The 23,366-nt window shown below is 54.8% G+C and overlaps 6 protein-coding genes across 6 annotated transcripts; 3 read left to right on the top strand and 3 right to left on the bottom strand.

Moving 5' to 3' along the window:
• Positions 1–1,104: 1,104 nt before the first annotated feature.
• Positions 1,105–3,337, bottom strand: CGGC5_v006728 (uncharacterized protein; the record flags this gene model as incomplete). The annotated part of the gene is made up of 2 exons (XM_032031519.1): positions 1,105–2,150; positions 2,206–3,337. 2 exons carry the CDS (start codon positions 3,335–3,337, stop codon positions 1,105–1,107), a joined length of 2,178 nt encoding a protein of 725 aa, XP_031889177.1.
• Positions 3,338–5,122: 1,785 nt separating this feature from the next.
• SDH-3 (L-sorbose 1-dehydrogenase) lies at positions 5,123–7,144 on the top strand (the record flags this gene model as incomplete). Its single annotated transcript, XM_032031517.1, has 5 exons — positions 5,123–5,207; positions 5,267–5,659; positions 5,717–5,765; positions 5,816–6,175; positions 6,229–7,144. 5 exons carry the CDS (start codon positions 5,123–5,125, stop codon positions 7,142–7,144), a joined length of 1,803 nt encoding a protein of 600 aa, XP_031889183.1.
• Positions 7,145–7,280: 136 nt separating this feature from the next.
• Positions 7,281–8,278, bottom strand: tropI-5 (Hydrolase tropI; the record flags this gene model as incomplete). Its single annotated transcript, XM_032031516.1, has 3 exons — positions 7,281–7,601; positions 7,671–8,058; positions 8,229–8,278. The coding sequence occupies 3 exons, from the start codon at positions 8,276–8,278 to the stop codon at positions 7,281–7,283; spliced, it is 759 nt and encodes a 252-aa protein (XP_031889182.1).
• Positions 8,279–9,921: 1,643 nt separating this feature from the next.
• On the top strand, positions 9,922–13,134 carry CGGC5_v006725 (Endoplasmic reticulum membrane protein 65; the record flags this gene model as incomplete). Its single annotated transcript, XM_066151730.1, has 4 exons — positions 9,922–11,220; positions 11,668–11,706; positions 11,758–12,411; positions 12,463–13,134. The coding sequence occupies 4 exons, from the start codon at positions 9,922–9,924 to the stop codon at positions 13,132–13,134; spliced, it is 2,664 nt and encodes an 887-aa protein (XP_066009253.1).
• Positions 13,135–13,623: 489 nt separating this feature from the next.
• Positions 13,624–14,347, top strand: CGGC5_v006724 (uncharacterized protein; the record flags this gene model as incomplete). The annotated part of the gene is made up of 2 exons (XM_032031514.1): positions 13,624–13,997; positions 14,050–14,347. The coding sequence occupies 2 exons, from the start codon at positions 13,624–13,626 to the stop codon at positions 14,345–14,347; spliced, it is 672 nt and encodes a 223-aa protein (XP_031889485.1).
• A 3,059-nt stretch (positions 14,348–17,406) lies between these two features.
• On the bottom strand, positions 17,407–18,455 carry CGGC5_v006723 (uncharacterized protein; the record flags this gene model as incomplete). Its single annotated transcript, XM_032031513.1, has 2 exons — positions 17,407–17,916; positions 18,099–18,455. The coding sequence occupies 2 exons, from the start codon at positions 18,453–18,455 to the stop codon at positions 17,407–17,409; spliced, it is 867 nt and encodes a 288-aa protein (XP_031889180.1).
• Positions 18,456–23,366: the final 4,911 nt, after the last annotated feature.

Raw genomic sequence — 23,366 nt, 5'->3', positions numbered from 1 at the left:
CACAAAAAAATCCAAAAAGTGATCAGCAACCACCTGGGTACCAACAGCGACTTGGTGATCGTTGGAGAAGAGTTCCATGGCGTGACATTGAACGCCCATCATTGTCAAGGCGCTGCACCTCAACCCCGTGTCAGCACCCAGGCCCCGATACGAATCGCACACGCTCCGCCGGTCCAACGTCAGATGCATATTGCCCCCTTCTCCTACCAATTACTACCAACGACTGCCTGTTTGCAGCAAAAAGCCCCCTTTCTCGTCATCAAAGCTACCTGCCAGTTCGTAAGCAAGTCCTTCAGCCACGCTCATCTTGCCTTACGAAAGCCGGCCTTGTGTGTCCTTGGGCTCCCTCTCGTCTTGTCCGGTCACCACCCGCTAAGCCTGCCATCCTATGCTGCCCTCCCCCCGTGCCCCCCCCCCCCCCCGGTGTCCCCGGTATTCTTAACCCCCCTGCCCGTCCCTCGCTCTGTTGCCCTGTTTGCCGCCGCCTGCCTGGCCTGGGCTGCCCGCCCCCCGATCCAGCCTAGCGGCGCCATTCCGCGCGCCGCTCGCCAGCACCGGAGGCACGCCGAAGGACAGGGAATGAAACAGCGCAGCAACCACCCGCCGTAGGCACTGCCTCTGCTCTCTGGTCCGCTGTAGTGCCTCGGTGACGAACCAGTGACGGGCCCCGCATATCCGTCTTCCGTTTCCAGACCTCTCCGGTACTCCGGGTTGCCTCACCATCTTCGCCTGGCTTCCGATTGCATTCCAGCAACCTGCACACAAAGGGTATTGAATGTGTCATGTCCACAAGTCTAGAAGGTCGTTCTGGCATTTCCCAACAATTAACCATAATCTTGGTTCGGAACATCACTCCGCATGCGTTAGGTCGGTTGAAGCATTCGTGAGCAATCATCATTCATGCCTTGAATTGAAATCTATCGTGCACTTTTTCATAGTCAAATGATCATCATGTCCCTGTGAGTCCCGAAACGCGCTGCCATGCTAATAGTAAAGGAAATCACCATCTTCCTAAACACTCCCCTAAATCCAAAGCGCTCGTGGCTCGAACGAGACACGAGGCAGATGTTCATCACTGCTCTCACTGCCCCGTCCGATGGCCAATCAAGCAATGTACACAGGCAACCGACTGCCAAAAAGCTCACTCTTGGGCAGTTGGACGTCGTTCTTGTGGAAGTCGTGAAGCATGAGCCAGCAAATCATCCGGAACACGAGCGTGCACCAGATGTCCTCGTGGGTGGTCTCATGGGACGTGTCCTCATCCAGCAAGTCAATCTCTTCCTTGTCATCTTCAATCTCAGGCAAGTGTTCGAACGCAATCTCCTCCTCTGACTCCTCGTCCGAAGACTCGATTGTTGCGACTGTTCGCGTTGTACGCGCCGTGGTCGCACGCTTGAGACCGTAGCCTGCCGGCGCCGGCGCTGCCTTGGGTTTGGTCTCCTCCGCTCGCCGATCCGTCGACTTCTGTGACTCGTCTATGACCTTTTGCCGCACCGTTTTGAAGTACACTTCCATGAGCTTGGCTTGCTTGAGCTCCGGAGGAGCCGCGTCAATGGCCTCAAAGCGTGATTTGGTTTTTGTGGTCGTGGTTGCAGGATAGCCGGAGGCGTCTTGAGTGCGTTTGCCAGGTTGGGGATTGAAGCCAGAAAGAACCTCCTGGATATGGCTGCGAAGCACGTACCGGACCATTTCACGTCGTTCCACCTCGTAGGCCGATTCTGTATGGTCTCCCAGCACGTTTCCAGGCTTATCCGAGATGGATCGCATGAGTTTGGACTTGGTTGTGTATTCCCTGTGCATGGTTGGGCGGGTCTCTTTCCTCCTGAATGTCAGGATATCGTCAGTGTCGTCGAGTGCAGCATGTAGGGCGCTCATGAGCGGCAAGCTCAGTTCGGCGCGTCGATTCGCCGGCGCTGGCTTGATTTCCTTCTGCAAAATCTTGATATGCCTCCAGATTTGCCTCGCCTCATCGCTGGGGTTCCTCTTTCCGCCGTAGAGCTTCTTAAGCTGGTAGGCATATGCATCGAGCAGCCTCGGCAGATCAAAGTTCTTCGTATCCCATTTGAAAAGAGTTGGATTCGGAAGCAAACGGAACACACTTCTGTCAATATGAAGGGTTTGTCCAAGCATGCCAACAATCTCGAATGCAACTGTACAACGTCAGCGTCAAGTACTCTGCGCGGTGTTGCTCATACTGTCAATTACCTGGGAAAAGATGACCAAGCTTCGTTGTCGTCTTGTTGTCAGAGAAGTATCTGACTGTATTCGTGTTGCAGCCGATCAACACCAGAGTTTCTGCGATCTCGTCCATGGTCGCAAAGTTCAAGTTAGACAAGTCCCGGGATTCCCCAATAGGAAGATTGAGACGTCGATCGTCTGATTTTGACTTGTAAATCGTTGGAACAAAGCCGAAGCAAAGCTCCTTGACCTCGTCGACAGGAATCACGCGATTGGACTCGAAGCGGTTGCGTCCATGTACCTGGAAAGTGAACATGATGCCCAGCTCGCTGACCTTGGATCCAGTGACGGTGTACCCGTTACCTTCAGCTCGGTACCTGTCATTCGTCCGGTCAAACTCAACCCAGTAGATACCAAGCAACGCAATCATCTCTACGATGTGGCACCAGGTTGTAGTAGCATAAGGCTTCTTGATGCTGGATGGCATCGTGTCCCAGCTCTTAAGCTTCTTCTGTAGTGCTACAGTCAAACTGTAACTAGCAGTCACCGAGTCGAGTATTCCGTCGATATTCTCAAGCGCATTGATAGGAGCGTCGGCTTTCGGAGGCGGCTGCTGTTTTGTCTCGTTGTCATACTTCTGCTTTTGCCATTCTCTAGACTCGTGCTCCATTCTTTGCAGTGCTGAGAGAAGAGTAACCCAAGAGGCCAGCTCGTTGTCGGCCGTGTGTACCGCACGTTTGATTTCCTTCTCGGTGCTAGGCTGGGCTGCTCCTAGCGATGTCCATGTCTCCTCGAGGCTCTTTTGAGATCCGTCGATGAACAAAATCGGCTGTTTTTTGACAGGGCCGTTCTCGTTGCCGGGGCGGCAAAGAAAGATGACGGGCGCCTCAAATTGAACCTCGAATCGGAACTCGTAAGGCTTGAGCACTCTTCTCCTTCCTTGTTCCCACAGCCCTATCGCTTTGTCGTCGCAACTTGAGTATCCGGCCGCCGAGGCGTAGTATTGCTGAGCAACTTGTAATAACGAAGCAAGTAAAGCAATAAGAGAGATGACAAGAGCGGCGATGGCCACCCACAACTCGTTGTCGTCGTCGTTGATGTTGTTGTTGATCAGGTCCAGCGTTTCCCTGAACTGCGAATCGTTCATGCCCGTCGTCATGATGGGCGTGTAGGCGAGGCCGTAAGCTGCTGTGCCTCTCCCTACCGACGTTCACAATCAGGCTCTGAACTTGTGTATCACAATCGGCTCGGTAGATTCGTCGTGTTCGACTCGCTCAAGGAATTGGGGTCGTAGGGGGGTTTAGTTGAAGAAGCCATGGACAGAAGAGACGTGAGGGAGCCGAGCCTCCTGGCAGATGCGTCAGATTTGTTCAGCTCGAGTGGCCCAGGAGGAGACCTGGGGTGTCGGGTGTGTCGAAGCTGGCAAAGAGCAGCGCAGGGCAGGGCAGACGAGGCTGCACGACGAGCTAGCGCGCGATGGCGGCACAGCCGCCTGCGTTGAGAAGGGTCTACAGCTGGGGAGCTGTTGGACGGGTAGACGGGTTGGCGGTGGATGGGCTGACTTGTGTCTCTGCCGCCGGCATCGAATTGCCTGGCGAATGGAACGTTGGTCGAAGGCTGCGAGAGACTGTCCTGTTCCGTCTCGTACAGCGGTGCGCGCATGCTGCCAACGGCCAGCAGGCAGACACAAACCGTTTGCCCAGCCATCTTGTTTCTCTCAAATGGAGAGGCCCCGTCCATCCATCAGCAAAGAACCGTGGCCCCATCCCCTGGCCGCAGCATGGCCCCCTTGTCTTGCCCAATAGCCCTATCAGTCGCTAGCTCGTGGCTCATATGGCACTATTTTGCAGTGCTGCTGGGTGGGTTTGTGGAACGATAGCAGGCAGCGGGATTCGCGGGCTCCGCCATGATTTACGACAACGGCAAACAACAATGGCAATGGTTACCGGCGTTGGCGATGCAATGCGGTTGCTGCAGGTATGTATGTATGTTGACGTGGACGAGGGGAGCATGGAGTTGTGTTGACGTTTGGTAGTGGCAGTGCTTCACAACTGCTGCTTAAACCGTCCCAAAAAGCCAAACCCGCGTGTGCCCCAGGACTAGGAGCGGCCCGCCGTGCGAACCAAAGGTCGGTGCAAAATATAGCGAGCGGGAACAGTTGAAGGCGGGATGGCAGTGCATTGCGGGCAGCTCCGTTTCCTGCCTGGATACTTGCTCAAGCACGCAACTGTCAAGCTTCCCCTCAGATCGTTGATAGCGTCTTAGCGCTCCGTTTTCCGCCACCTGTAGTGTCCACCTCGCTAAGCGTACCCGGCAGCACAGGCCAAAGATGCCACAGCTGTAGGGGGGGACAAGTGTCATTGGATTGGATCCAGCCAAGAGGTTTTAATGGCAAAGATTCTCATCCACTCAATCTCTCACTCCACTCACCGCCAGCGACGACATGTCTTGCAAGTAGACCATGTGACTGGAAGCCATCGAGCGTGCTCTCATACACGGAAGTACTGATGTTCTAAATCATATAGAAGTTCCTCTTTTGAATGAAGTCAATGCTAAAATGACTAGTATGATCATGAGCACTGAAAGCATCCTCATCCCAAGCAGACAGTCCGACGAATTACGTTGGTAATCGCAACATGACCATCTCTTCTTTGGACCCATCGCACATTACCACCAAAGTCCCATGCGAGACCGAGCAACCCGAAAGTTCCGATAGAAATGTCTCATTATCAAGGAACCGCTAAGGATAGCTTTGAATACATAAGCGCTTGTTTTAGCTTCACGCTGGCGTCAGGATCCTCTCTGTAACCCCTCAGCATGCTCGTCAACACGCCAAATCCTGGCGAGATAAAGGATAAAGCCATGGCCATCCCCAGTCATTTCCTCCCGTTACGAGATTTGTGCTGCGAGAAACACGTGTTTGCTCTGGCCAGATTGGACCGCAATGTTTTGGCCCTTCATAAGTCGATACCCAGAGCGTAGAGTCGCCGACGTGGCTGGCAAGAGCTACGACTACATCATAGTCGGGGGTAAGTCAAAGTATGCTCCCAATTTTTGGCTAGCATCTCGAAATCTAACAGGCCAAAAGGCGGAACAGCAGCATGCGTAATCGCCTCTCGACTCAGCGAAGACCCCAATGTTAGCGTCCTCGTCATATCCAAGGGCAAAGTCAAGGACGACTGGTTGAGTACCATGCCCATTGTTGGCAACGCAAGAGAAAACTACGGGTCAGACATCGATACCATCCCTTCAGAACCCGACGAACAATGGAACGGCGTTCCGGTCAGATACTTCGCGTCGCAGGCGCTCGGCGGGGCATCCATACACAACGGGCTGCAGTACACGCGCGGACCTCCCGCCAACTACAACCACTGGGCAGCTCTCGGCAACGACCAATGGAGTTTCGAGAAGTGTGAACCCTACTTCAAGAAGCTCGAGAATGCCTCGTCTCAGCCCAGGGCGCCATATCGCGGTCATAATGGTAGTCGACTTCCACGTGTTGAGCACTGTTGATATGACACTGACAAATGATCTCAAGGCCCGATCCATATCAGACAAGACCCGTCCTTGAATTCCGTCGATAAGTAGTGAGAGGTACCGCGCTTCTCATAACGTATTAATACTGATGGCCAAACAGTATCGAGGAAGCAGCAAAGGACATGAATTTGCCCGTGCGAAACGACATCAACAACCCGGACGCCCCGCCAGAAGCCTTATTTGAGATCGAGCACATGATCACCAAGACTGGACATCGCAACTCCGCCCAGGTGGGCTATCTGCCCAAGTCGCTTGTGCTGGAGCGCCAGGAAACCCTCACCATTTGCAGCGGCGCCGTGGCCACGAGACTCCAATTCAACCAAGATGGAACAGAAGCGATCGGTGTATACATCTTGGATCGCCTTGACCAAAAGTCGGCGAAAGAGTGTCTTGTCAGTGCAAATAGGGAGGTCATTGTCAGCTGCGGTGCCCTATTCAGCCCCCAGTTTCTCATGCTGAGGTACGTAAAACCCCTATTGGAGTATGAATTTTACTCCAGCTGAGTCCTCGCAGTGGAATTGGCCCCAAGGAACAGCTTGAACAACACAAGATCCCCTTGGTGCGAGACATGCCCGGAGTAGGAGCAAACCTCAACGACCACATCGCCTTCAGCATCGCCTTTCAAGTCCGCCTCGCTGATTCTTACATCCGCCTACTCAACCCTCTGATTGCCATCTGGCACCTCCTTCTCTTCATATTCACGAAGACGGGCATTTTCTCACGTTCAGGTGCTCGACTGTGCGCCTTTCTTTCCAGCGAGAATATCGACGAGAAGACCATGACGCTGAAGCCACCCAAGAATGCCTCCGATGAGCAGCGCAGGAGGGATCCGCATCTTCCAGAGAACGCCCCCGATGTGGAGCTTCTGTTCATCAACGCGGCGTTCGACTATGAGAGGGGAAAGGGGTACTGCGGCTTCCAGACGTGTCTCGTCCAGCCATTTTCAAGGGGTCGGATCGAATTGGCGTCTTCAGACCCCCTGGCCTTTCCCAAGTTTTACTCTCAGTTCCTCACGGATCCGCGCGACTGGGCGGTGGCGCGAAAGGCAGCCCGTTTCGCGATGAACTACGTCGAGACGTTCCGAAAATCCAAGTATCCTTTCAACTCCACCTGGCATATTGCTCCTGGAGTCCAGCGAGGAAGTATGGAGGGCAGTTGGAAAGACGTGTCGGATAAGGAGACGGACAGGTTTCTCAGAGAGCGGCTGCTCAACTTCTATCACCCGACCTCAACCTGCCATATGGGCTTAGAGAAGGATGGCGCTGTCGTTGGCCAGGATTTGAAGGTTCACGGGTTCAAGAATCTGAGGATCGCAGACGCGAGCGTGTTTCCGATGGTCACCAGTGCCCACACCACGGCACCAGTCTACATGGTTGCAGAGAGATGTGCTGATTTCATCAAGAATGATTGGTCAAAAGAGAGTCACTGACAGGAATGCTCACTTTGATAGTTTCATCAGCAAGAGTTGCGTAGCGGTGGTTCATGGCTTGGTACATTCATTCATTGCCGGCTTTCCAGCCCGGTATTATTCACAACTTGGTGTCTCCTCGCGCTCCTCCATTGAGTCACAAAAGGTGCTCGTCGAACCAGGCAATGGCCTGGTAGAAGGCCTGCTCCTTTGCGTACTTCTGAACCTTCTGGCTGACATCGCAGCGGACGGCGAATCCGTGCTCGACGCCGGAGTACAGGTTGATCTGGTAGGGCAGGCCAGTCTTCTGCAGGATCTCCTCGGACTTGTGGCGCAGAGGGGTAGGGAAGATGCTGTCGGTCTCGGCGGCGGCGATGGAGAGGGGGCCGTTGATGGCGGCGAGCTCGTCCTCGTCAACGAAGCTGGGGTGGGCGACGAAGCCAACCTTGATGCCGTCCTTGTAGTGGCGAACAACGTACTGTGAAGGAAAACGTTAGCTAGGCCGCTCTGGGCTGTTGCGCATTGGTGTGGTTTGACGTGGACATACCTTTGCGCCGAAGCAGTAGCCAACAGCACCGAGGTTGGTGATGTTGTGCTCCTGCTGGAGATACTTGATGGAGTCGACAATGATGGGGTCGACGTCCTCCTTGTTGTGGGGGTGCTTGCCATCGCTGCCCTCCTTGAACCACTTCATGATGTCGAAGCCAGCGGGCATGGGAAGAGACAGTTGGTCGCCATCGAAGAGATCGACAATCAGGGTGGTGTAGCCGTTGGCGGCGAACTGGTCGGCGAGGAGCTGGCTGTTTTGCCAGATGCCAAAGACGTCGGCAACGAAGAGGATGCCGGTGTTCTTGTGAGCCTTGTCGGCGGGAGCCTCAGCGAGGTAGCCCTCATACTTGCCGCCGACGGAGACCTTCTTGCCCTGAGGGGTACCCCTTTACACGATGACATATTGTTAGCGACATCGAGTCTAAGATGCTGGTGATGGTTGGATTGCGATCCTTGGCGGGATACAGGAGCTTGGGTGCGCGGTTCAGGGAATCAAGCTTTGCGAAGTGGGGGAGGGGTCAACTGGCGGGGTCATTGATAGATGTCTGCTACGTACTCATGCTTGACGCCGACTGTGCAGCACTGTCCGGGGGGGTTAGACGCCATTGTGATTATTGCGATGAATCAGTTGTGAAGAGCAGTCTGGAAAGAAGAAGCAGAAAGGTGTTTTGGTATCCTGTTTAGGGAGAAGGGGTGTAGACGTGCTTAAGAGTGGAAGCTTGAGTACCTAGCTTGGACGGAACTAAGAGGGGCTCTTGAGATGGAGGCAATACTAAGGTATGGATGCTTGGAAGGCCCACGGCCACGGGTGTTGAGTGCGCCGGGGCCGCGGCGTTGACGTGAGGCATTACCAAGCAACTGGATTCTCATTGCGCATGCATCATTGCTTGCCCATGGCATTGCGACTTGGTAGCCCCTCTTGCCCTCCTGGACGGGCATTCTTTTGGCTTCTTGGACACCCAAGACGGGGAAGCCATGTGGGCCGAGATCCGATCCGATCCAATGCAATGATTCCGCCGTACGCCAATTGGTTCAGGACCGGTGTAACTCGGACTCCATGTGCTCCAAGGGGCCCCCTCTCGATGAGACAGAGGCAACACAACAGACGAAGAAACAGACTCAAGACTCGGAGGTATTGCCTTCAAGCTCCAAACTCCATTCCCCACTTCGCCGAGAGTCCCGCCTTGCCCTCGGGTTCGCTCTGTGTTCTAGTTGCAAAAAAAGAAGACGGCTAGGGCTTCCACCACCAGCCAGGCAGGTCACCGATCCGGTACCGGTGGGCGGCAGTGTCCCGCGCGCGGTGTCGGAAATAAGGCGGAAGCCATCCCTTGAGCGGGCATGTCACCATCGCGGCCCGGTACCAGATGGTGTTGGCGGTGACGATCCCTCGGCATTTGAAGAAATATTTGGGTCTCCTCTGAAAAAACGGTGCAAGGCTGTCGCAGGTCGCAACTTCACTTGGGATTGGAATGACGCTCCTCCCCACCGAGAAAAGAGCCACAGCTGTGAAGTTATCCGTAACCTCACCATGACTTCATGTCCGGTTTCGGTGAGAGCTTCTTCACCTTGTCGGCCTTTTTCAAGGTGAAGGCTGAAAGCCAGGACTGGGACGGGACCTTCCCAGTGTGCCAGTATTGATGGTAAATCCGTAAATCCGTGCTGACTCAGACCGCTCCTATCGATATCGCTTGCTGTTCGCGCACAGACTCTTTCCGCCCAGTGTGATACGTCACTCCTACCAGGCACTCAGTGGGTGACCAGCGACCACTGCCAACGGGCAGGAATGGAAGACCCAGCGGACCTGTCCAGCGCATTCAGACGGTCAGATCCAAATCTCCCTTAGCGTGCTCCACAGTGCTCTCCTCTGCCGTGGCTGCCCAGGTTTCCCTGTCTGAGCGTCCGCCGGGCCAATCACCAGTCCAATCCGCAGTCGTCCTTTTGGAGATCCTCCCGCTGGGCAGCACACTTTCAGCGTTCAATGTTCGAAAGCGTGTCTTTGGTGTGTCCTGAACCCCCCACTCCATCAACCTGCGAAGAACTGCAAACTGCAAGGCTAAGCTTCGTCGCTTCACTCCCGTGCGGCACACGACCTGACCTCGACCTACCGAATCCTTGATCCAAATACCTCGGACTACCTCATTCGTTTATCCGTGTCCGCCTTGCTTTCCCGCGAACCAACGAACCCCCGACGGCCAAAAGCGAATGGAGCCGATCCCTCGCGACCACGAAACACAGTGAAGGGCTTGGGAATGGCAGAAGGCGAACACCGAGTGCGAGAGGCCGAGGACCATGCATCGTCTGGAGATACCACCGCCGAGCCCGTCGAGGCCTTCCCGGCCATGCCAGCCTTCCCCTCCGACGGCCTGCCACTCGACCGCAATGCCGTAGATACGAAAAGCGACATCAGAGTCTCGCACATTCCCATGCCACCATTGCCCAGCGTCTCTGCGAGCGCACCTCCTACCTCGACACTTCCTACCATCCCCGGCGGTCACTCCGACGAAGAGCAATCGTCAGATGCCTCCTCGACGCACAGCAAGCCGGAGCTGCAAGAGTCCTCCAACTCTTCCTCCATATCCGAACCTGCGACCGCCGTCGAGAAGAAGGATGCCGAACACAAGGAGGGCGCAGAGCAGAAGACACGGGCGAGAGCCGGGTCTAGTTCCGCATCCATGAGGAAGAATCAGAGCCACGATAATGTTAGGAGGTTGTCTGTGGCGGGAATGCAGCAGCTGCAGGATCCAGAAGCTCTGCCCGTTGCCGTTGTTGCAGACGGCGCAGCAAGCGATGGGGACCGGCCGGCGCACATATCAGAGCAGCTGCAAGCGATTCGGCAGTCGATCCTGAGCCAACCGGACACCCTCCGGCGCAATGGGCCGGTGACGGACGGTGGTAGCAGGTCGCGACATCACGATGAATGGCGCCGCCCGACCTCTGGAAGGACCTTATCTACGCCCCCGACGAACCGAAGACAGTCTCAGTCTCAAACAACCTCTCCTCGCCGGAATTCCTTCTACACCGTTGCTCGGCCGCCACCCCTGAATCTCGAGGCGGCAACCCACTTCAACGCTATCAGCCCTCTGCCTCCCCCGACGCAGACGACGAGCCAGCCCAAATTACCCCAGATCCAAGTGCCGCCGCCGTCATCGCAGCAATCCAAAGCTCCCCGAAATGACCCCTTTCCGCCCTCGCCTCTGCCTCCTTCGATACCCCTCCCGCCCATGTCTATACCAACACATCTACAGCTAGAACTGGCAGCCCAACGACCGAGTCCTTTGTACATACATCACTCACATACTAATGATATTCCATACGAGTCATATGCTGTCAAGTGGGAAAGACTCAAAAATGTTCTCTTGCTGCCGTCTTTCCTCGAACGGACCCTCTATTTCGGGGCTCTGGCCTGTCTCGATGCCTGGCTTTACAATTTCACCATTCTACCCATGAGGTTCTGCATTGCCTTGGGCGTTTTGGTCAAGTGGTGGGGCTATCTCGCGGCGAAGGAAGCGCGCTGGATGATCGGATACGTCTGGCATGGACTGGGTAGAGTATGGGCTAGAGCCCGACGACCCAGGTCCAGAGCTACCTCCTCGGCCCAGCATGAAGACCCCGATCACCTCGTCAGCCGTGACAGGAGCCAAAGCCGACCTGCGCACCGGGGCACGCCTTTGATAACCCCAGATATTAGATCCTCAAGCGACGTTCCCACAATCAACATCGATTCGGAGACAAACGGCAATCAAATTGTCGAGCAAGAAGTAAAGATGAATGGTAACGGGCATGGAGTCACTTATAAGATAAATGGCTCTGCCGGCCACCATCAAACGCATATGTCCGGACATCGACAGGCTCGTCATAGAAGGACGAAGTCGATCCCATCCAACTTGTCCTCATTCCACAAGGCCGATCTACTACAGGGAGCCGTAATACTGTGCAGTTCTTTGTTTCTCATGAAGTTGGACGCCAGTCGGATGTATCATTTCATTCGAGCGCAGGATGGCATCAAGCTCTATGTCATTTACAACGTCCTCGAGGTAGGGAACTTACGGACGTCAACGTGACAACCTTTGCTAACGGAATGGTAGGTCGGCGATCGCCTGCTTTCCGCCCTCGGGCAGGACATTTTCGAGTGCCTGTTCAGTTCCGAGACTCTATCAAGGAACAGCTCCGGTCGCTCCAAAGTCCTCCTGCCCATGGGCATGTTTGTTCTGGCCCTCGTTTACAACGTCATCCACTCCGTATCTCTGTACTATCAGGTCATCACGCTGAACGTGGCTGTCAACTCATACTCCAACGCACTCTTGACCTTGATGATCTCGAACCAGTTCGTCGAGATCAAGAGCACCGTGTTCAAGCGGTTTGAGAAGGACAACCTCTTCCAGTTGACGTGTGCCGACATTGTGGAGCGGTTCCAGCTTTGGATAATGCTGCTGATCATCGGCATGCGTAACATAGTCGAAGTCGGCGGCCTGTCTGTGCCTGGCGCTGGTTCCGAGAGTGGCAGTGATATGGGTGGAGGCGCCATGCCTCTCCACAGCCCGTCCATCCTGCCCTTCAGCTTCACTGTGCTGCCATCCTGGGTGTGGTCTGGCGAGGTCCTGTCCCCCTTCTTGATTGTCATTGGCAGCGAGATGCTGGTGGACACCATCAAGCATGCATACGTGAACAAGTTCAACAACATCAAGCCGACGTTCTACAGCCGTATCCTCGATATCCTGTGCAAGGACTACTACACAAATGTATGCCTTGCCCCCTTCCCAAACTTTGATCATAACCTAACACCATCCCAGGCCTTTGTCACGCCTTCGTTGACTCGACGACTGGGCCTTGCTGTCATCCCCCTTTCGTGTCTCTTTATCCGGGCATCGGTACAGACATATCACATGTTCCTATCCACAAGAATTCCTACTCCACTTCCCGAGTCAACACAGACGTCGCTTTCAGTCGAATCTGCGACGCCATCCTCACCCGTGATGGTCGCGGCTCTCGACCGCCTCGACACACTACTGCGCGACGCCCTGGGGCGCGCCGTCTACGGCTACCCGTACGCATCTCCCGGCGTCAAGGCCCGCTCGTGGTGGTCCTGGACCAGCGACGACGTCATCGCGGCAGTGACAATGATCGTCGTCTTCTTCATCGCCTTCCTCGTCCTGCTCGTCATTAAACTCCTGTTGGGCATGATCCTCCTGCGGTACTCTCGCAACCGTTACGCCAAGATGAAGCGTAAGGAGCACTTGGTGGCAACGGGTCAGGAGGAGCGCGAGTCTTACGATGCCAAGGGCAAGCGTGTGGGCGGGTACGGCCATATCGAGGTGACGGAGGACAGGCGCAGGTGGATTCATGCGGACGAGAAGGAGGGACTGAAGGGTGGCAAGGGACGTGTGCAAAAGGCAGAGAAGCCCCCAGAAAGTGACTACAACGGAGTCTACCGGTACGAAATGGTTGCGAAGAGGATTTGGTAGTTTTCGGCGTTTAGGCGGAATGCTTGTTCAGCATAGTTTACATGGCATTGCATAGCTGGGAAGTCACGGAGTTTATGTTGCCTATGTCTTGCTTGTTCACTAAGGCATGCAGTCCAGCAATTCGATTTCTGATTTGTTATCCTATTCATGATTTCGTATGACTGAAGTGGTGAACTCGCTCTTACTTCGCCTTGTCCGGGTGCCCCTCCCGTCAGCTCTCGAGCCATCATTTGCCGTGGGTTCCTGGCGTATTCTGTCAGTCTAGATGTAGAAGGCACCTCCGATCAACACTCCTTCCGCTAACACGCCATCCACCACCTCCTACCATCGCACCTCTCACCAGCAGAACTTTCCATCAACGCGCCTTTCGTCGTTTTCTCAGGTTGTGAATGTCCTTTCAGCCAGTCCACCTTCTTCCATTCTTCCGCCTCATCATCGTCTTCATTACCATAACGTACTCCCACACAGGTCAACACCAGTCGACCCACGATGGCAACCCCTGACGTCGACGACCTAAATAAGGACTTGACGAATAGATACAACCAAACCTGGGATCTCTACTTTTCTGGAAAGCGTCTTGTGGCATTCACGATGGCCGAAGATCTCGTCAGAGAGCCGGGACTATGCGCGGACCACGAGGCTGGTATGCACCAACTTCTGACCTGCCACCCCTTCAATGATGACACCATCATGCACGCTCAAGAGGTGGTCCGTATTGATAGCGAGATCGTCCAGAAGTATCACGACACCGCTACGATGCACGAGCAGGCTTTCAAGCAGACCAAGCTTCGGTTTGCGAAGGAGCATCTTCAGCTTGTTCTGGAGAAGAAGCGCAAACTCGACGAGGAGATAGCCTTTTGGATGTTTGTCATTTCCTGTCCGTATTCATCCGTCACCTAATCAAGTCTCATACAGGTCTGTGGAATCCGTCAAGGTCGATGCCCCGGACGCACAACTCCAGCAGGAAGGACGGGATGAGCAGGCCGAGCGACCGGCAGTTCCAGAGGACGTTAACAACCTCGGCGATATGCTCCCTCTTTCTTCCGCCACCGCTGCTGACGGTGAACTTCTTCGTTCCGGTCAAATTGCATCCCCGAACACTACCCGCCGTTCCGATGAGTCCTCCCAAGATCAGCCCCAGTCCACCGCGAGAGTTGATGCCGCCTCGCCCCGGGACCTGCACATCCATACACCAGACAGGGAGGAGTTGTGATCTCCTGCTATGGCACACTGCAAGATACGATGAGGTGGACAGGAACAGCAGCATTGACAGAGGTAGCAACCGGATAATTGGAAAAGGAGAATGAGCTCGTCGTGGAAGGCGCAATAAAGGGCAGATTTCCTTCTAGAGTAGTCAGCCTGCCGCTTCATCGAGCTTAGTTAGGAATCGTTTCTGCTCGCCTCGGATAATTCTCGCGAGGGGCCGGAGCTCATAAATTGTGCCGTGATACGATCCTTGTAGGGCGGCGTGATGGACGTGACGAACAGGACGCGGGTTGTAATCGTACAGCGGCACTCTGGCCCTTGATATATCCGTCATATGGCATCGTTCACCCTCCGAATCGACAAAGTCGACGTGCATCGGTCGAGATGTACGGCATCATTAAATCTCTGCCGCTAGCCCTTCGACTGTTCTTCGCTGAGTGAACCAACATCTCGGCGCCGCGGGCGCTCCCGCTTTGCTGTCTCGGTAGTTGACGTTGGACCAACGATCTTTGTGCCTGCATGCAACCTTATTCCGATGTTTGCCAAGAAGGTCTCAGAAAACTTGATGAATATTGAGGTTTGACGTTGATAATGCCGAATTGTTTTCTAAAAGGTTATTTCCCTGGTTGTCCGGCAAGAGCACCGCGTAACGACTGGATGAATGTCACCTAATTGGACCCTTTTGGCAACGATGGAGGCGAAGTATTCGCCGACGGTAGTGTCGATAAGATGAACCAGACGGGGAAGACGTAGACTGTCCGCATCAGTGCCTGTGGTACTACGCGCTATCAATGAGCAAGTCGATAGTTTACAGGGCGAGACACGGGGAGATCTGGCCTTTGAAGGACCTCACGCAAGGGAGGGATACCAGAGGCGATAGGAATGAGGTACATGCACTGTGTGTATGCTAGCTTCTGGAGTCTGGACTGGGTCAAATGTCACAGCTTCAGTGGGAAATGTGGGAGGAGACTTCCGGCTGGCAATACGCTCTTAATGGATAACGAATTTGAACAGTTCTAGGGGTATTTCTCTGGTGTATCTAGGCAAATGGCTTACCTGCTGCACAATAACCATGGCCCCTAGACATCGCAACGGCAGTGGCAGGGTGAGATACGGAAGTCATGTACCACGGCGTCTTGAGCCCTGTCAAGTCGTGCCACGCCTCCGGGAACCATTCTGAATTAAAAACGGGAATTAGGAGCTCCCTTGTCTTGACCACAATGTCACCAGTTGGCTTAAGGGAGACATCTGTGGCGGACGCTGCCATCAATGAAAGCAAATTCGCCTCGGGGAGCAACAGGGAGTAGACACCGCATAATTATAATGCCAGTATTCTGAAGCACATGCTAGCCCATGGAGCCTAGCACAAGAGGCCTATCCCGACGAAAGCGACTTCAACGCTCCCGCCTGATTATCAAAGTCGCCACGCTCCGAGATTGCAGAAGCATCTACGGAACTACTCGGATGAATCCGATACTATTGCAAGATGCGAGGAAAGAATTTCGAGGCGTATGCGCATACCGGGCTGTGAGAGATATGACGAGATTCGTACCACGGGTACCGGGCTCACAGCGTGCTAGCAAGTGAAGTAGACAGCCCGTGCTAGAATTCGTTCCAACTCGCAACGACGTTGAGAAAGCAAGCAATGGCAACAACAAATTATGTGCAAAGCGTAAAGATCCGGGAGTACGACAACATCAATAAGGAACGCGGATGACACCGAACGGGACCCTGTTCTTGAAGTAAATGTCCAGAACCTTGAGGGCCTAGGAGTACATTAGTTTGCAGTGTCTGAGACTCGCCCTATTTGCTGCTAACTTGTTTTCAAATCCATCTCAAGCACCCTGTAGAGCACGGCTAGGCACTTGGCTTTTATGCCCTCAAGGTGCGAGACCTACAACGGGCTTCATAGGTCTTGGACTGTAGGCAATCTCAAAGACGAGTACAAATATCATCAATCATCATATCTGAAGCTAGGTTGCTTTCTTTTTGTCACTTGAACTGGCTTTCTGGAGCTTCAGAATGTGCCCAAGACCCGCCTGGCGCTGGTAGGAGTTCTCTGTGCAAGGGCTCAGGGGGTCTTGGCGCCATTCCAGCAGCATAGTCCGTCATCATTCATGCCTACCTCACCTCGCGTTCTCTGGGTCAACTCATACTCAGGTGAGAGATATTGATCTCAATTTTGAAACGACATAGCCCTCATGGCCATGTCGCTGAGAACCGTCTTGGGTGGGCGCTTTTTACTATCTCTTCGACGCTGGGCGGTTGCAAATGCTTACCCCTGAAAGCCCCAAGTCCGGGCCAGGGGCCACCTTTGCAGTGTAGGGGCACGAAAATCTCCATTAAGGCGCTTTTGCACCACCTTTGATGATGAATAAATCAATTGTTGTTCTGTCGCTTGAAGCACTTGACTATCGAGCTGTTGTTACGCTTCTCTGTGCTGATACGCACAGTATTTAGTTGGCGACGATTTCTGTGCAATGACAGAAACTGTCGCCATTGTCGTTAGAAGGATAACAGTGGAAAGAGTTGACAAGCAATGTTTGCCGTGGCACGGTAGAAACATGCGATCTTCCCGAGCAATGTTGACGGATGGTGTGGCTCTGCCCAAATGTGATGCAGCTCTCTTGCTGAGAAGGCTTGCTGGAGGTCATTGAGGCACCTCTGGTTGCTTTCAAGTCGTGACTGGCTATACAAGCCGTCACTGAAGTCAATTCAGGGACTTAACAGCGTCTCGGATCCCCGCAACTAAGATGTGATTCCCATGGCAGAACTTCGTGAAGCATCAGCCACTGCTACACAATAGCAACCACCCAGGTGGTCAGCGAGACATACGCTCGAATTTTCGTCGCTTACTTGTGTCACGACTAAACTATCTTGCGTCGCAAACTGTCGATAATCAAACATCCATTCATCGTGACACACGTTATCGTTTCCATCATTACAGGCAAGCACCGAAGCGACAACCATACGCCTCCTGGACCGCTCCCAGAGCGGAACGCTAACGCCCTAGAGCCCAAGCACTCCAGAATCATATACACAGTTCATTTACAAGCGCCGACAGGCCTACCGGAGGCCGACGCCATCTCCCCTCGAGACCCTCTCCCAGAAGCGCCGGAGTCGCCAGACCCTCCCGACACCCTTGCTCTCCTCCCACTTCTTGACGCCTTCCTCTCGTTGTCGCACCTCGCCCTTCCACACGCCCTCGACCCATTGTCTCAAACCATCCTTGACCCTCTCCTTCTCGATGGCCCGCCGTTTCGCGACGAGAGAAGGCGCCACTTGCACCTTGTTCAAGCCCGGGACGCACTCGGGCGGCAGCACGGCGCGTTCCACGAGAGCCTCGGCCGAGGGTCGGGAGGCGAGGCGGCGGGACAGCCGGATAGACACGAGGGAGCGGGCCAGACGGCGCGAGACGACAGAGGTGTGCGTCAGGAAGATGGAGCGGCCGATGAGCTCCGCCAGCGACGGGCGAGAGGGGGACGCCAGCAGAGGGGGCAAGATGGCACGTGTGTGCCGGAGGCGGTAGTGGTGAAGAATGGGCGAGAGGGACAGGTGACGCAGGTGGTGATTGGTCTGTGTCATCAGCAGAGTTCTCGAAACACAGAGCAAAAAAACTACGGATCAAGTGGTGCGAGCGTGCGTGTAATTACATGGGACAGAAAAGTTCTTGCGGGGGAGAGGGTAATGATTGGGACGAGACGAAGACGAAGGGTCGAGGACCATCACAGAAGCGACAACGCGGGGAAGAAGCCTACCCTCGAAGTGGACAGTAGATCGTTCACATCCAGGTAGCCGAGGATGTGAAGCAGGAGCTCGTTGGGGAGATCGGAGAGGAACACGCTGGCAGGGTGATGCGGCCGTCGGCACAAGGTGAGGCACGAGTTCGCGAGGGTCTGGTGCGGTGGCGGCTGCGGCTGGTCGTCACGAACTTGGAGCGGCGTCTGTATCTGGGTCCATGGTCGGGCATCAGCGGCCGCCGAGGGCGGGGAGTCGGTTGGTGGGCGAAGCGCAGGGTCAAGTTCATGATGGCCAAGTTGCGGGTGGGAGTTTGCAAGCTGGCGGGTCGGGGGGATGAGCTGTTCTGGGGCCATCTCGTCGTGCATTGCGTCCATGGCTGACTCGGTCGCCTGCAAGACAAGATGGTGACAAAAATGAAAGGTCCAGAGGGAGTGATGGAGTCCTGCGTATTTGTTGGCAAGAGACTACAGCGAAGATAGTCGCGAGCGCTGGCGCATACGGCCGGGGGGTGATGGTGGTGGTGGTGGTGGTGGTGTTGTTGGTCACGGTGGAGGTTCAAGGTTAGCCGGTGACTTCCGCCGTGGGCTGGGGGTTCGGAGATGAGAGAAGTACGGCGCCGATCAAGGCGATGAAGAAACAATGCAGGTGGTGCTGGTTGAAACGAGTAAGGCCCCGTGTGAGTGGCCTGGTTGCGCGCGGTAGCAGAAGAAAAAGATGTTGGTTGCTGGCCGACCTAGACCCGGCCGAACTCCAAACGGCCCGGGGTTTTGCGGCCGTTGAGATGGCTCGATAGACGGGCGGATATCAAGTAGCCGATGTCTGCACGGCGGCAAGGTCGTCAAGTTGTTGATGGCTTCGAGAGGCAGCCAACCGAAACGCTTATGCGAAGGCGGCCAGCAAAGGAGGAATCATGAGAGGAGATGGATACCCCGCGACGACGAGGCGTATGAGTGACCGATGTCGTAGTCGCAAGCAAGGCCAACTGGCGAAGTGATGTCCAGATATCTCAGGTGCCTTCAACCCGAGCTGGATATGGGTACTCGGCGCACAATGGTCACTGACCGAGGGAGGGAATGAGGAAGTGAGTGTGTGGGAAACGGCAAGAGAATGATCAACAACACCATGCGTGATGTTGTGGGGGTTGGAGGATGCTTCGGTGAGGCGGAGGGAGGCGCGGGCGCAGGCGCGGAAGTGAGTGAGATGCATAGATGGAAGTGAGTGCTGGTGCTGGTGCTGGTGCAGCATTGCAGCTTGCGCCTCCATCGTTCCAGGCTGCGTCACACGGCACCAGCGGGTAGGGGCGTCCACAGTGCCTGCTTCCTGTTTTTTTGCCCAGGGAAGCCGTCAACGGTCGCACCCCACACTGTATCTATATCGATACGTACTCGAAGGGTGCTTCTGGTTGGTGTTTCCAGGTGGGTCTGTTGTGCAAGAATGCATTAGCTGCATACTCAGTATGGGTCATCACATTGGATGCATAATGCACTTCGGATATCTCAGTCTATGCATTGTACATCACATCTATCCATTATCGCATATCTCGGATGCCATCTCTGCAAACCATAGCATCAACCTTTCGTATGAATGCTTCAACATTCGGATATATCTCCATGGAAACGAAACAATGTCCCGATATTCCTTCAGAATTCTCGATAATAAAAGAAACAGATCCCATCGGGACGTGTAATTGGCGCGTTCGCGCATCCTTCGGTCGATAGTCTGGATGATGGGAAACCTTATTCACACAGACGCAGACGCGTTGCAAACATCATGCACAAGCACCCTGATTGGTCCGCCTGTTCTTCTGTCCTTCTCACACTAGGAGTCTCCACTGACCAACATGGAGGTATGTGAACGCCTTACAGAGCACACGCCGACACAGTTTTACTTATTGTTCATTCAATCACAACCACCATCGAAACCTAACTCAACATGTCCTCCTCAATTCTCTCACAAGCCATCTCTCCCAAAATAAGGGCTTCAATTGACTCATCCTCAATGTTCCATGCCCACAAAACAGCAGAGGATTGCACCAGACATACCCCGCCCGCTCGCCCCTGACCGTACCGCGTGGACATTGTCGCCGATGCGGACAGCACATGGAGACATGGCCTCCGAATGGGCCGTCAACAACCTCATCACACCCATTGCCTGTTTTGCGACGGAAATACTCCAAAATTGTCGCCTACCCTCGGAAAACTTGTCCACCGCACTCCCCTCAGTCGCACACTTGGGCTTCAATTCAATAACCATGCTTCCAGCCCGAACACCCAGGTCCCTGCCCTTCCACCGTGGCGTGCGCCGTCCTCTGACCAAGTTGGCAGTTCGTGCGGACAACAGCAATCGTCCCCTGCTCACTTGAACTGCTTTCGGAGTGTGGGAGCCATCGCGTCGCGACTCGCTTCCCCGTCACCGTGTCCGTACCTTGCCATGGCGTAATGTCGGTCGCCTTGCCCTTTGCCGACTTTGCGCATGTCAGGCTTGGACAACGCAGAGTCCTGCGAACTATTCATCCTGCCACTTGCTGGTTGGATGATTCGGTGAAGCCAGCTTGGAAGACGGCGAGGAGCAGAAAATAGCTTGCATCCTGGCTGCAGCGTTCCCTCCAAGACGAGGCTGCATCCGCTGCTTCAAGACCCGCAGCAATCGTCCCGCTGCATGAGCTGGATGCTCAGAAGCATCGAAATGCATCAATACTGCGTCGTCACACGGCGTTCAAGATTGAGACGGACACGACCTTGACATCGGACAGGCCCCTCGGGAAGCCCAACCTGCCTTCCTGAGACACTAACACCAGATTCTGCCAACTCCCGTCGACTCCCTTCTGTTCACTTTGATGTTGGTCTCCAGACAACACCGTCTTGACCACCGAGAACCATGGCGTGTTGTCGATTTCTTATCAACTTTGCTTTGGTGGTGTGGCCCATCTCTCCGACCCAACGCCTCGCAGCTACCCTGTAGCCAATCATCTCACAACATGACACTCGTTGCGGCTGCAACAGAAACACGTCCACCCTGCTCGGCCAACCTCGACCGTCTCCCCTGCCAGTGCTCCGTACCCCGTCCTGGCCTTTGTCTTGACGTCGACTCTTCCCGTCGTCGTTCTCTGCTCACTTGGCTAGCGACCCATGTCCCGACCAGATGTCAAAACCCTGCCGTCTCGTGGATCCCATGGTTGGCCGACTGACGTGCTTTTCTAGTGCGCATCATTGGCCTTAATCTCCGTCTCGTCTCGCTTCTCATGTCCAATCGCGCCTCAGAGAAAGTCGTAGCGATTCTTCAACACATGATTCGCATGATCCCGAAAACTCGGATTGGCTTGCGGAGTTTTCCTGCAAAACTCGGAACGTCTGATTGGCCTTTATTCTGCACAAGTGTCTAGAGTCGTCTTAGCCCTCTTGCACCCTGCTGTTCCCAAGTGGTAACATGGCATTTCTCATGATGGGCGGACGCCCCGTCGCACGACATACCGCCTTCCATACCACCTCACCTATATTCACCAAGCATTCTCGTCGGTTTTTTCTCCCAACGGCAACTTGCTGGACATCTTGCCATCGGCAAACGGAACGGCCCGTTTGTCCATCCGGCTCACGTCAAGGTCGAAGCCTTCCGAGCCTGGCCGGTGTCGGTCGACCTCACCGGTGACTGTTACCTCCACACCCAACACGGGTCACTCGGCCTTAGAACTACGCTTGGCCGCTATTTCGGGCCATGTTTACGCTCATTTTCTTTCTTCACACAAAAAGTTCTTCCTTGCCCCGCTGGCAGAAGTTTCGCCAAAGCCACAAAGAGGGGGGGCAGGGCGGCAGCGTTGTCGCCCATCTTGGTCCGCTACCCGATCTTTCAAGGTTGATGAACTGGTGGTATGAGCACGGCGTCTCGCGTCGTCTCATCAAGACAGCCTCCGCAACCGCGAGCGCAAGCGTTTCCGTAAGCGGCTCTCCAAGTTGACAACGCATCGATAGCTCACGCAGGGAATCCCCTACTAGTGAACCCCCAATAGCCGTCGCAAGGGTCGAGCCGACGTTGAGGTGTTCGCGGGGCCGCTTGGCCCGCGCCCGTAGTTCATGTCATTCCACATGCCAAGACATGGATACTTGCAAAGGATCAGATCAAGTCCCCGCTCCGGCCCAGGCTGGGCCAGGTCGCTTTCGCGGGAGCCTGATGTTCCCTCGGCCTGTCATTCAGTAAGGCACACAGCTAACGCACTTCCCTTCTCGACAATCCTGTCTGTCTCATGCAAGGTTATGCCTGACGATCAAAGCCCTGCCACGGCCGCTCATGGCGGTCGTAGATCTGCCGTCTAGTTACACCTTCCTCTCATGATCCTGTTAACGTGGGGAGTGGACGTCGTGTTCCCCCAATGAACGCACCCGTTTGTCAATATGTGAGCTGCAGATGGTAGGGACACTGCCAGCCTAGTCAATAGGATGCTACCGGAAGGCATTGCCCGGTGGAGCTGGCAAGCCACCAGTCGAGCGCCGAGGAGGACAGGCTAAACAGCAGATGAGAAATCACGATCCCGCATGCCTGATCGACAAGAAAGAGAGAGCGTACAAGGGCACGGCGGCCGTGGAGGGGAGTGTGCAGAGCAGTTCATCTCAGGGATGCCATTCATGTATTTCGAGTCCATGTACCTACACTTGCTTTCTCTGACGGAGCCTTGATGCAAACCGAATGCAATGCAGTGTGGAACATCCGGCCATGGCCAGCGGCCGGTCGCCACGTTGCCCTGCCCAGGGCCGCAACCAGCGCCCAAATGGCTTTCCTCAGGGCCGTTCTCGACTCCCTTCACCCACCGTAACCCAAGACCGGGCCGGTGAGCGAGCGAGCAAGACGGATCACCCTCAACAGGATAAGCGTAAAGATTCATGTGAGGGGGACGGCCTGCGGTATTTCCTAGTTCCATAAACGGTTTATCTGGATGCGCAGTGTAGCCCGCATGATTGACGAGAGGATGCCTCCGGCCCGTTCAAAAAAGGGGGGCCATCCCCGGTGAGGCGAGACAAGAGGAACATCCCTATCCAGGCAAGCACATCATGCATCTAGCATGGATGGCCATTTTGTTCAATGATTCGTCAATCAGGGACTCAGGAAACGGGCTTCCGGCTCTAGCAAGCTTGGTCCGGGAGGCAAGACTCCAAGGACCTGTTGTGTTAAGATCGGTGTTGGCTGCATGTTGAGCTGGCTTCATCCGGGGTGGGATAGTTATCATCCTGTCCGTCCGTGCCCAATCTCAAGGTAACTTCTCTCCCCCCTTGAAGACGTCCGTACCTGGTCAGAGG

Source organism: Colletotrichum fructicola (assembly GCF_000319635.2).
Source record: "Colletotrichum fructicola Nara gc5 chromosome Unknown KSG_Nara_v1_contig03, whole genome shotgun sequence".
Lineage (NCBI taxonomy): Eukaryota > Fungi > Ascomycota > Sordariomycetes > Glomerellales > Glomerellaceae > Colletotrichum > Colletotrichum fructicola.
This window is presented reverse-complemented; position numbering and strand designations above follow the sequence as displayed.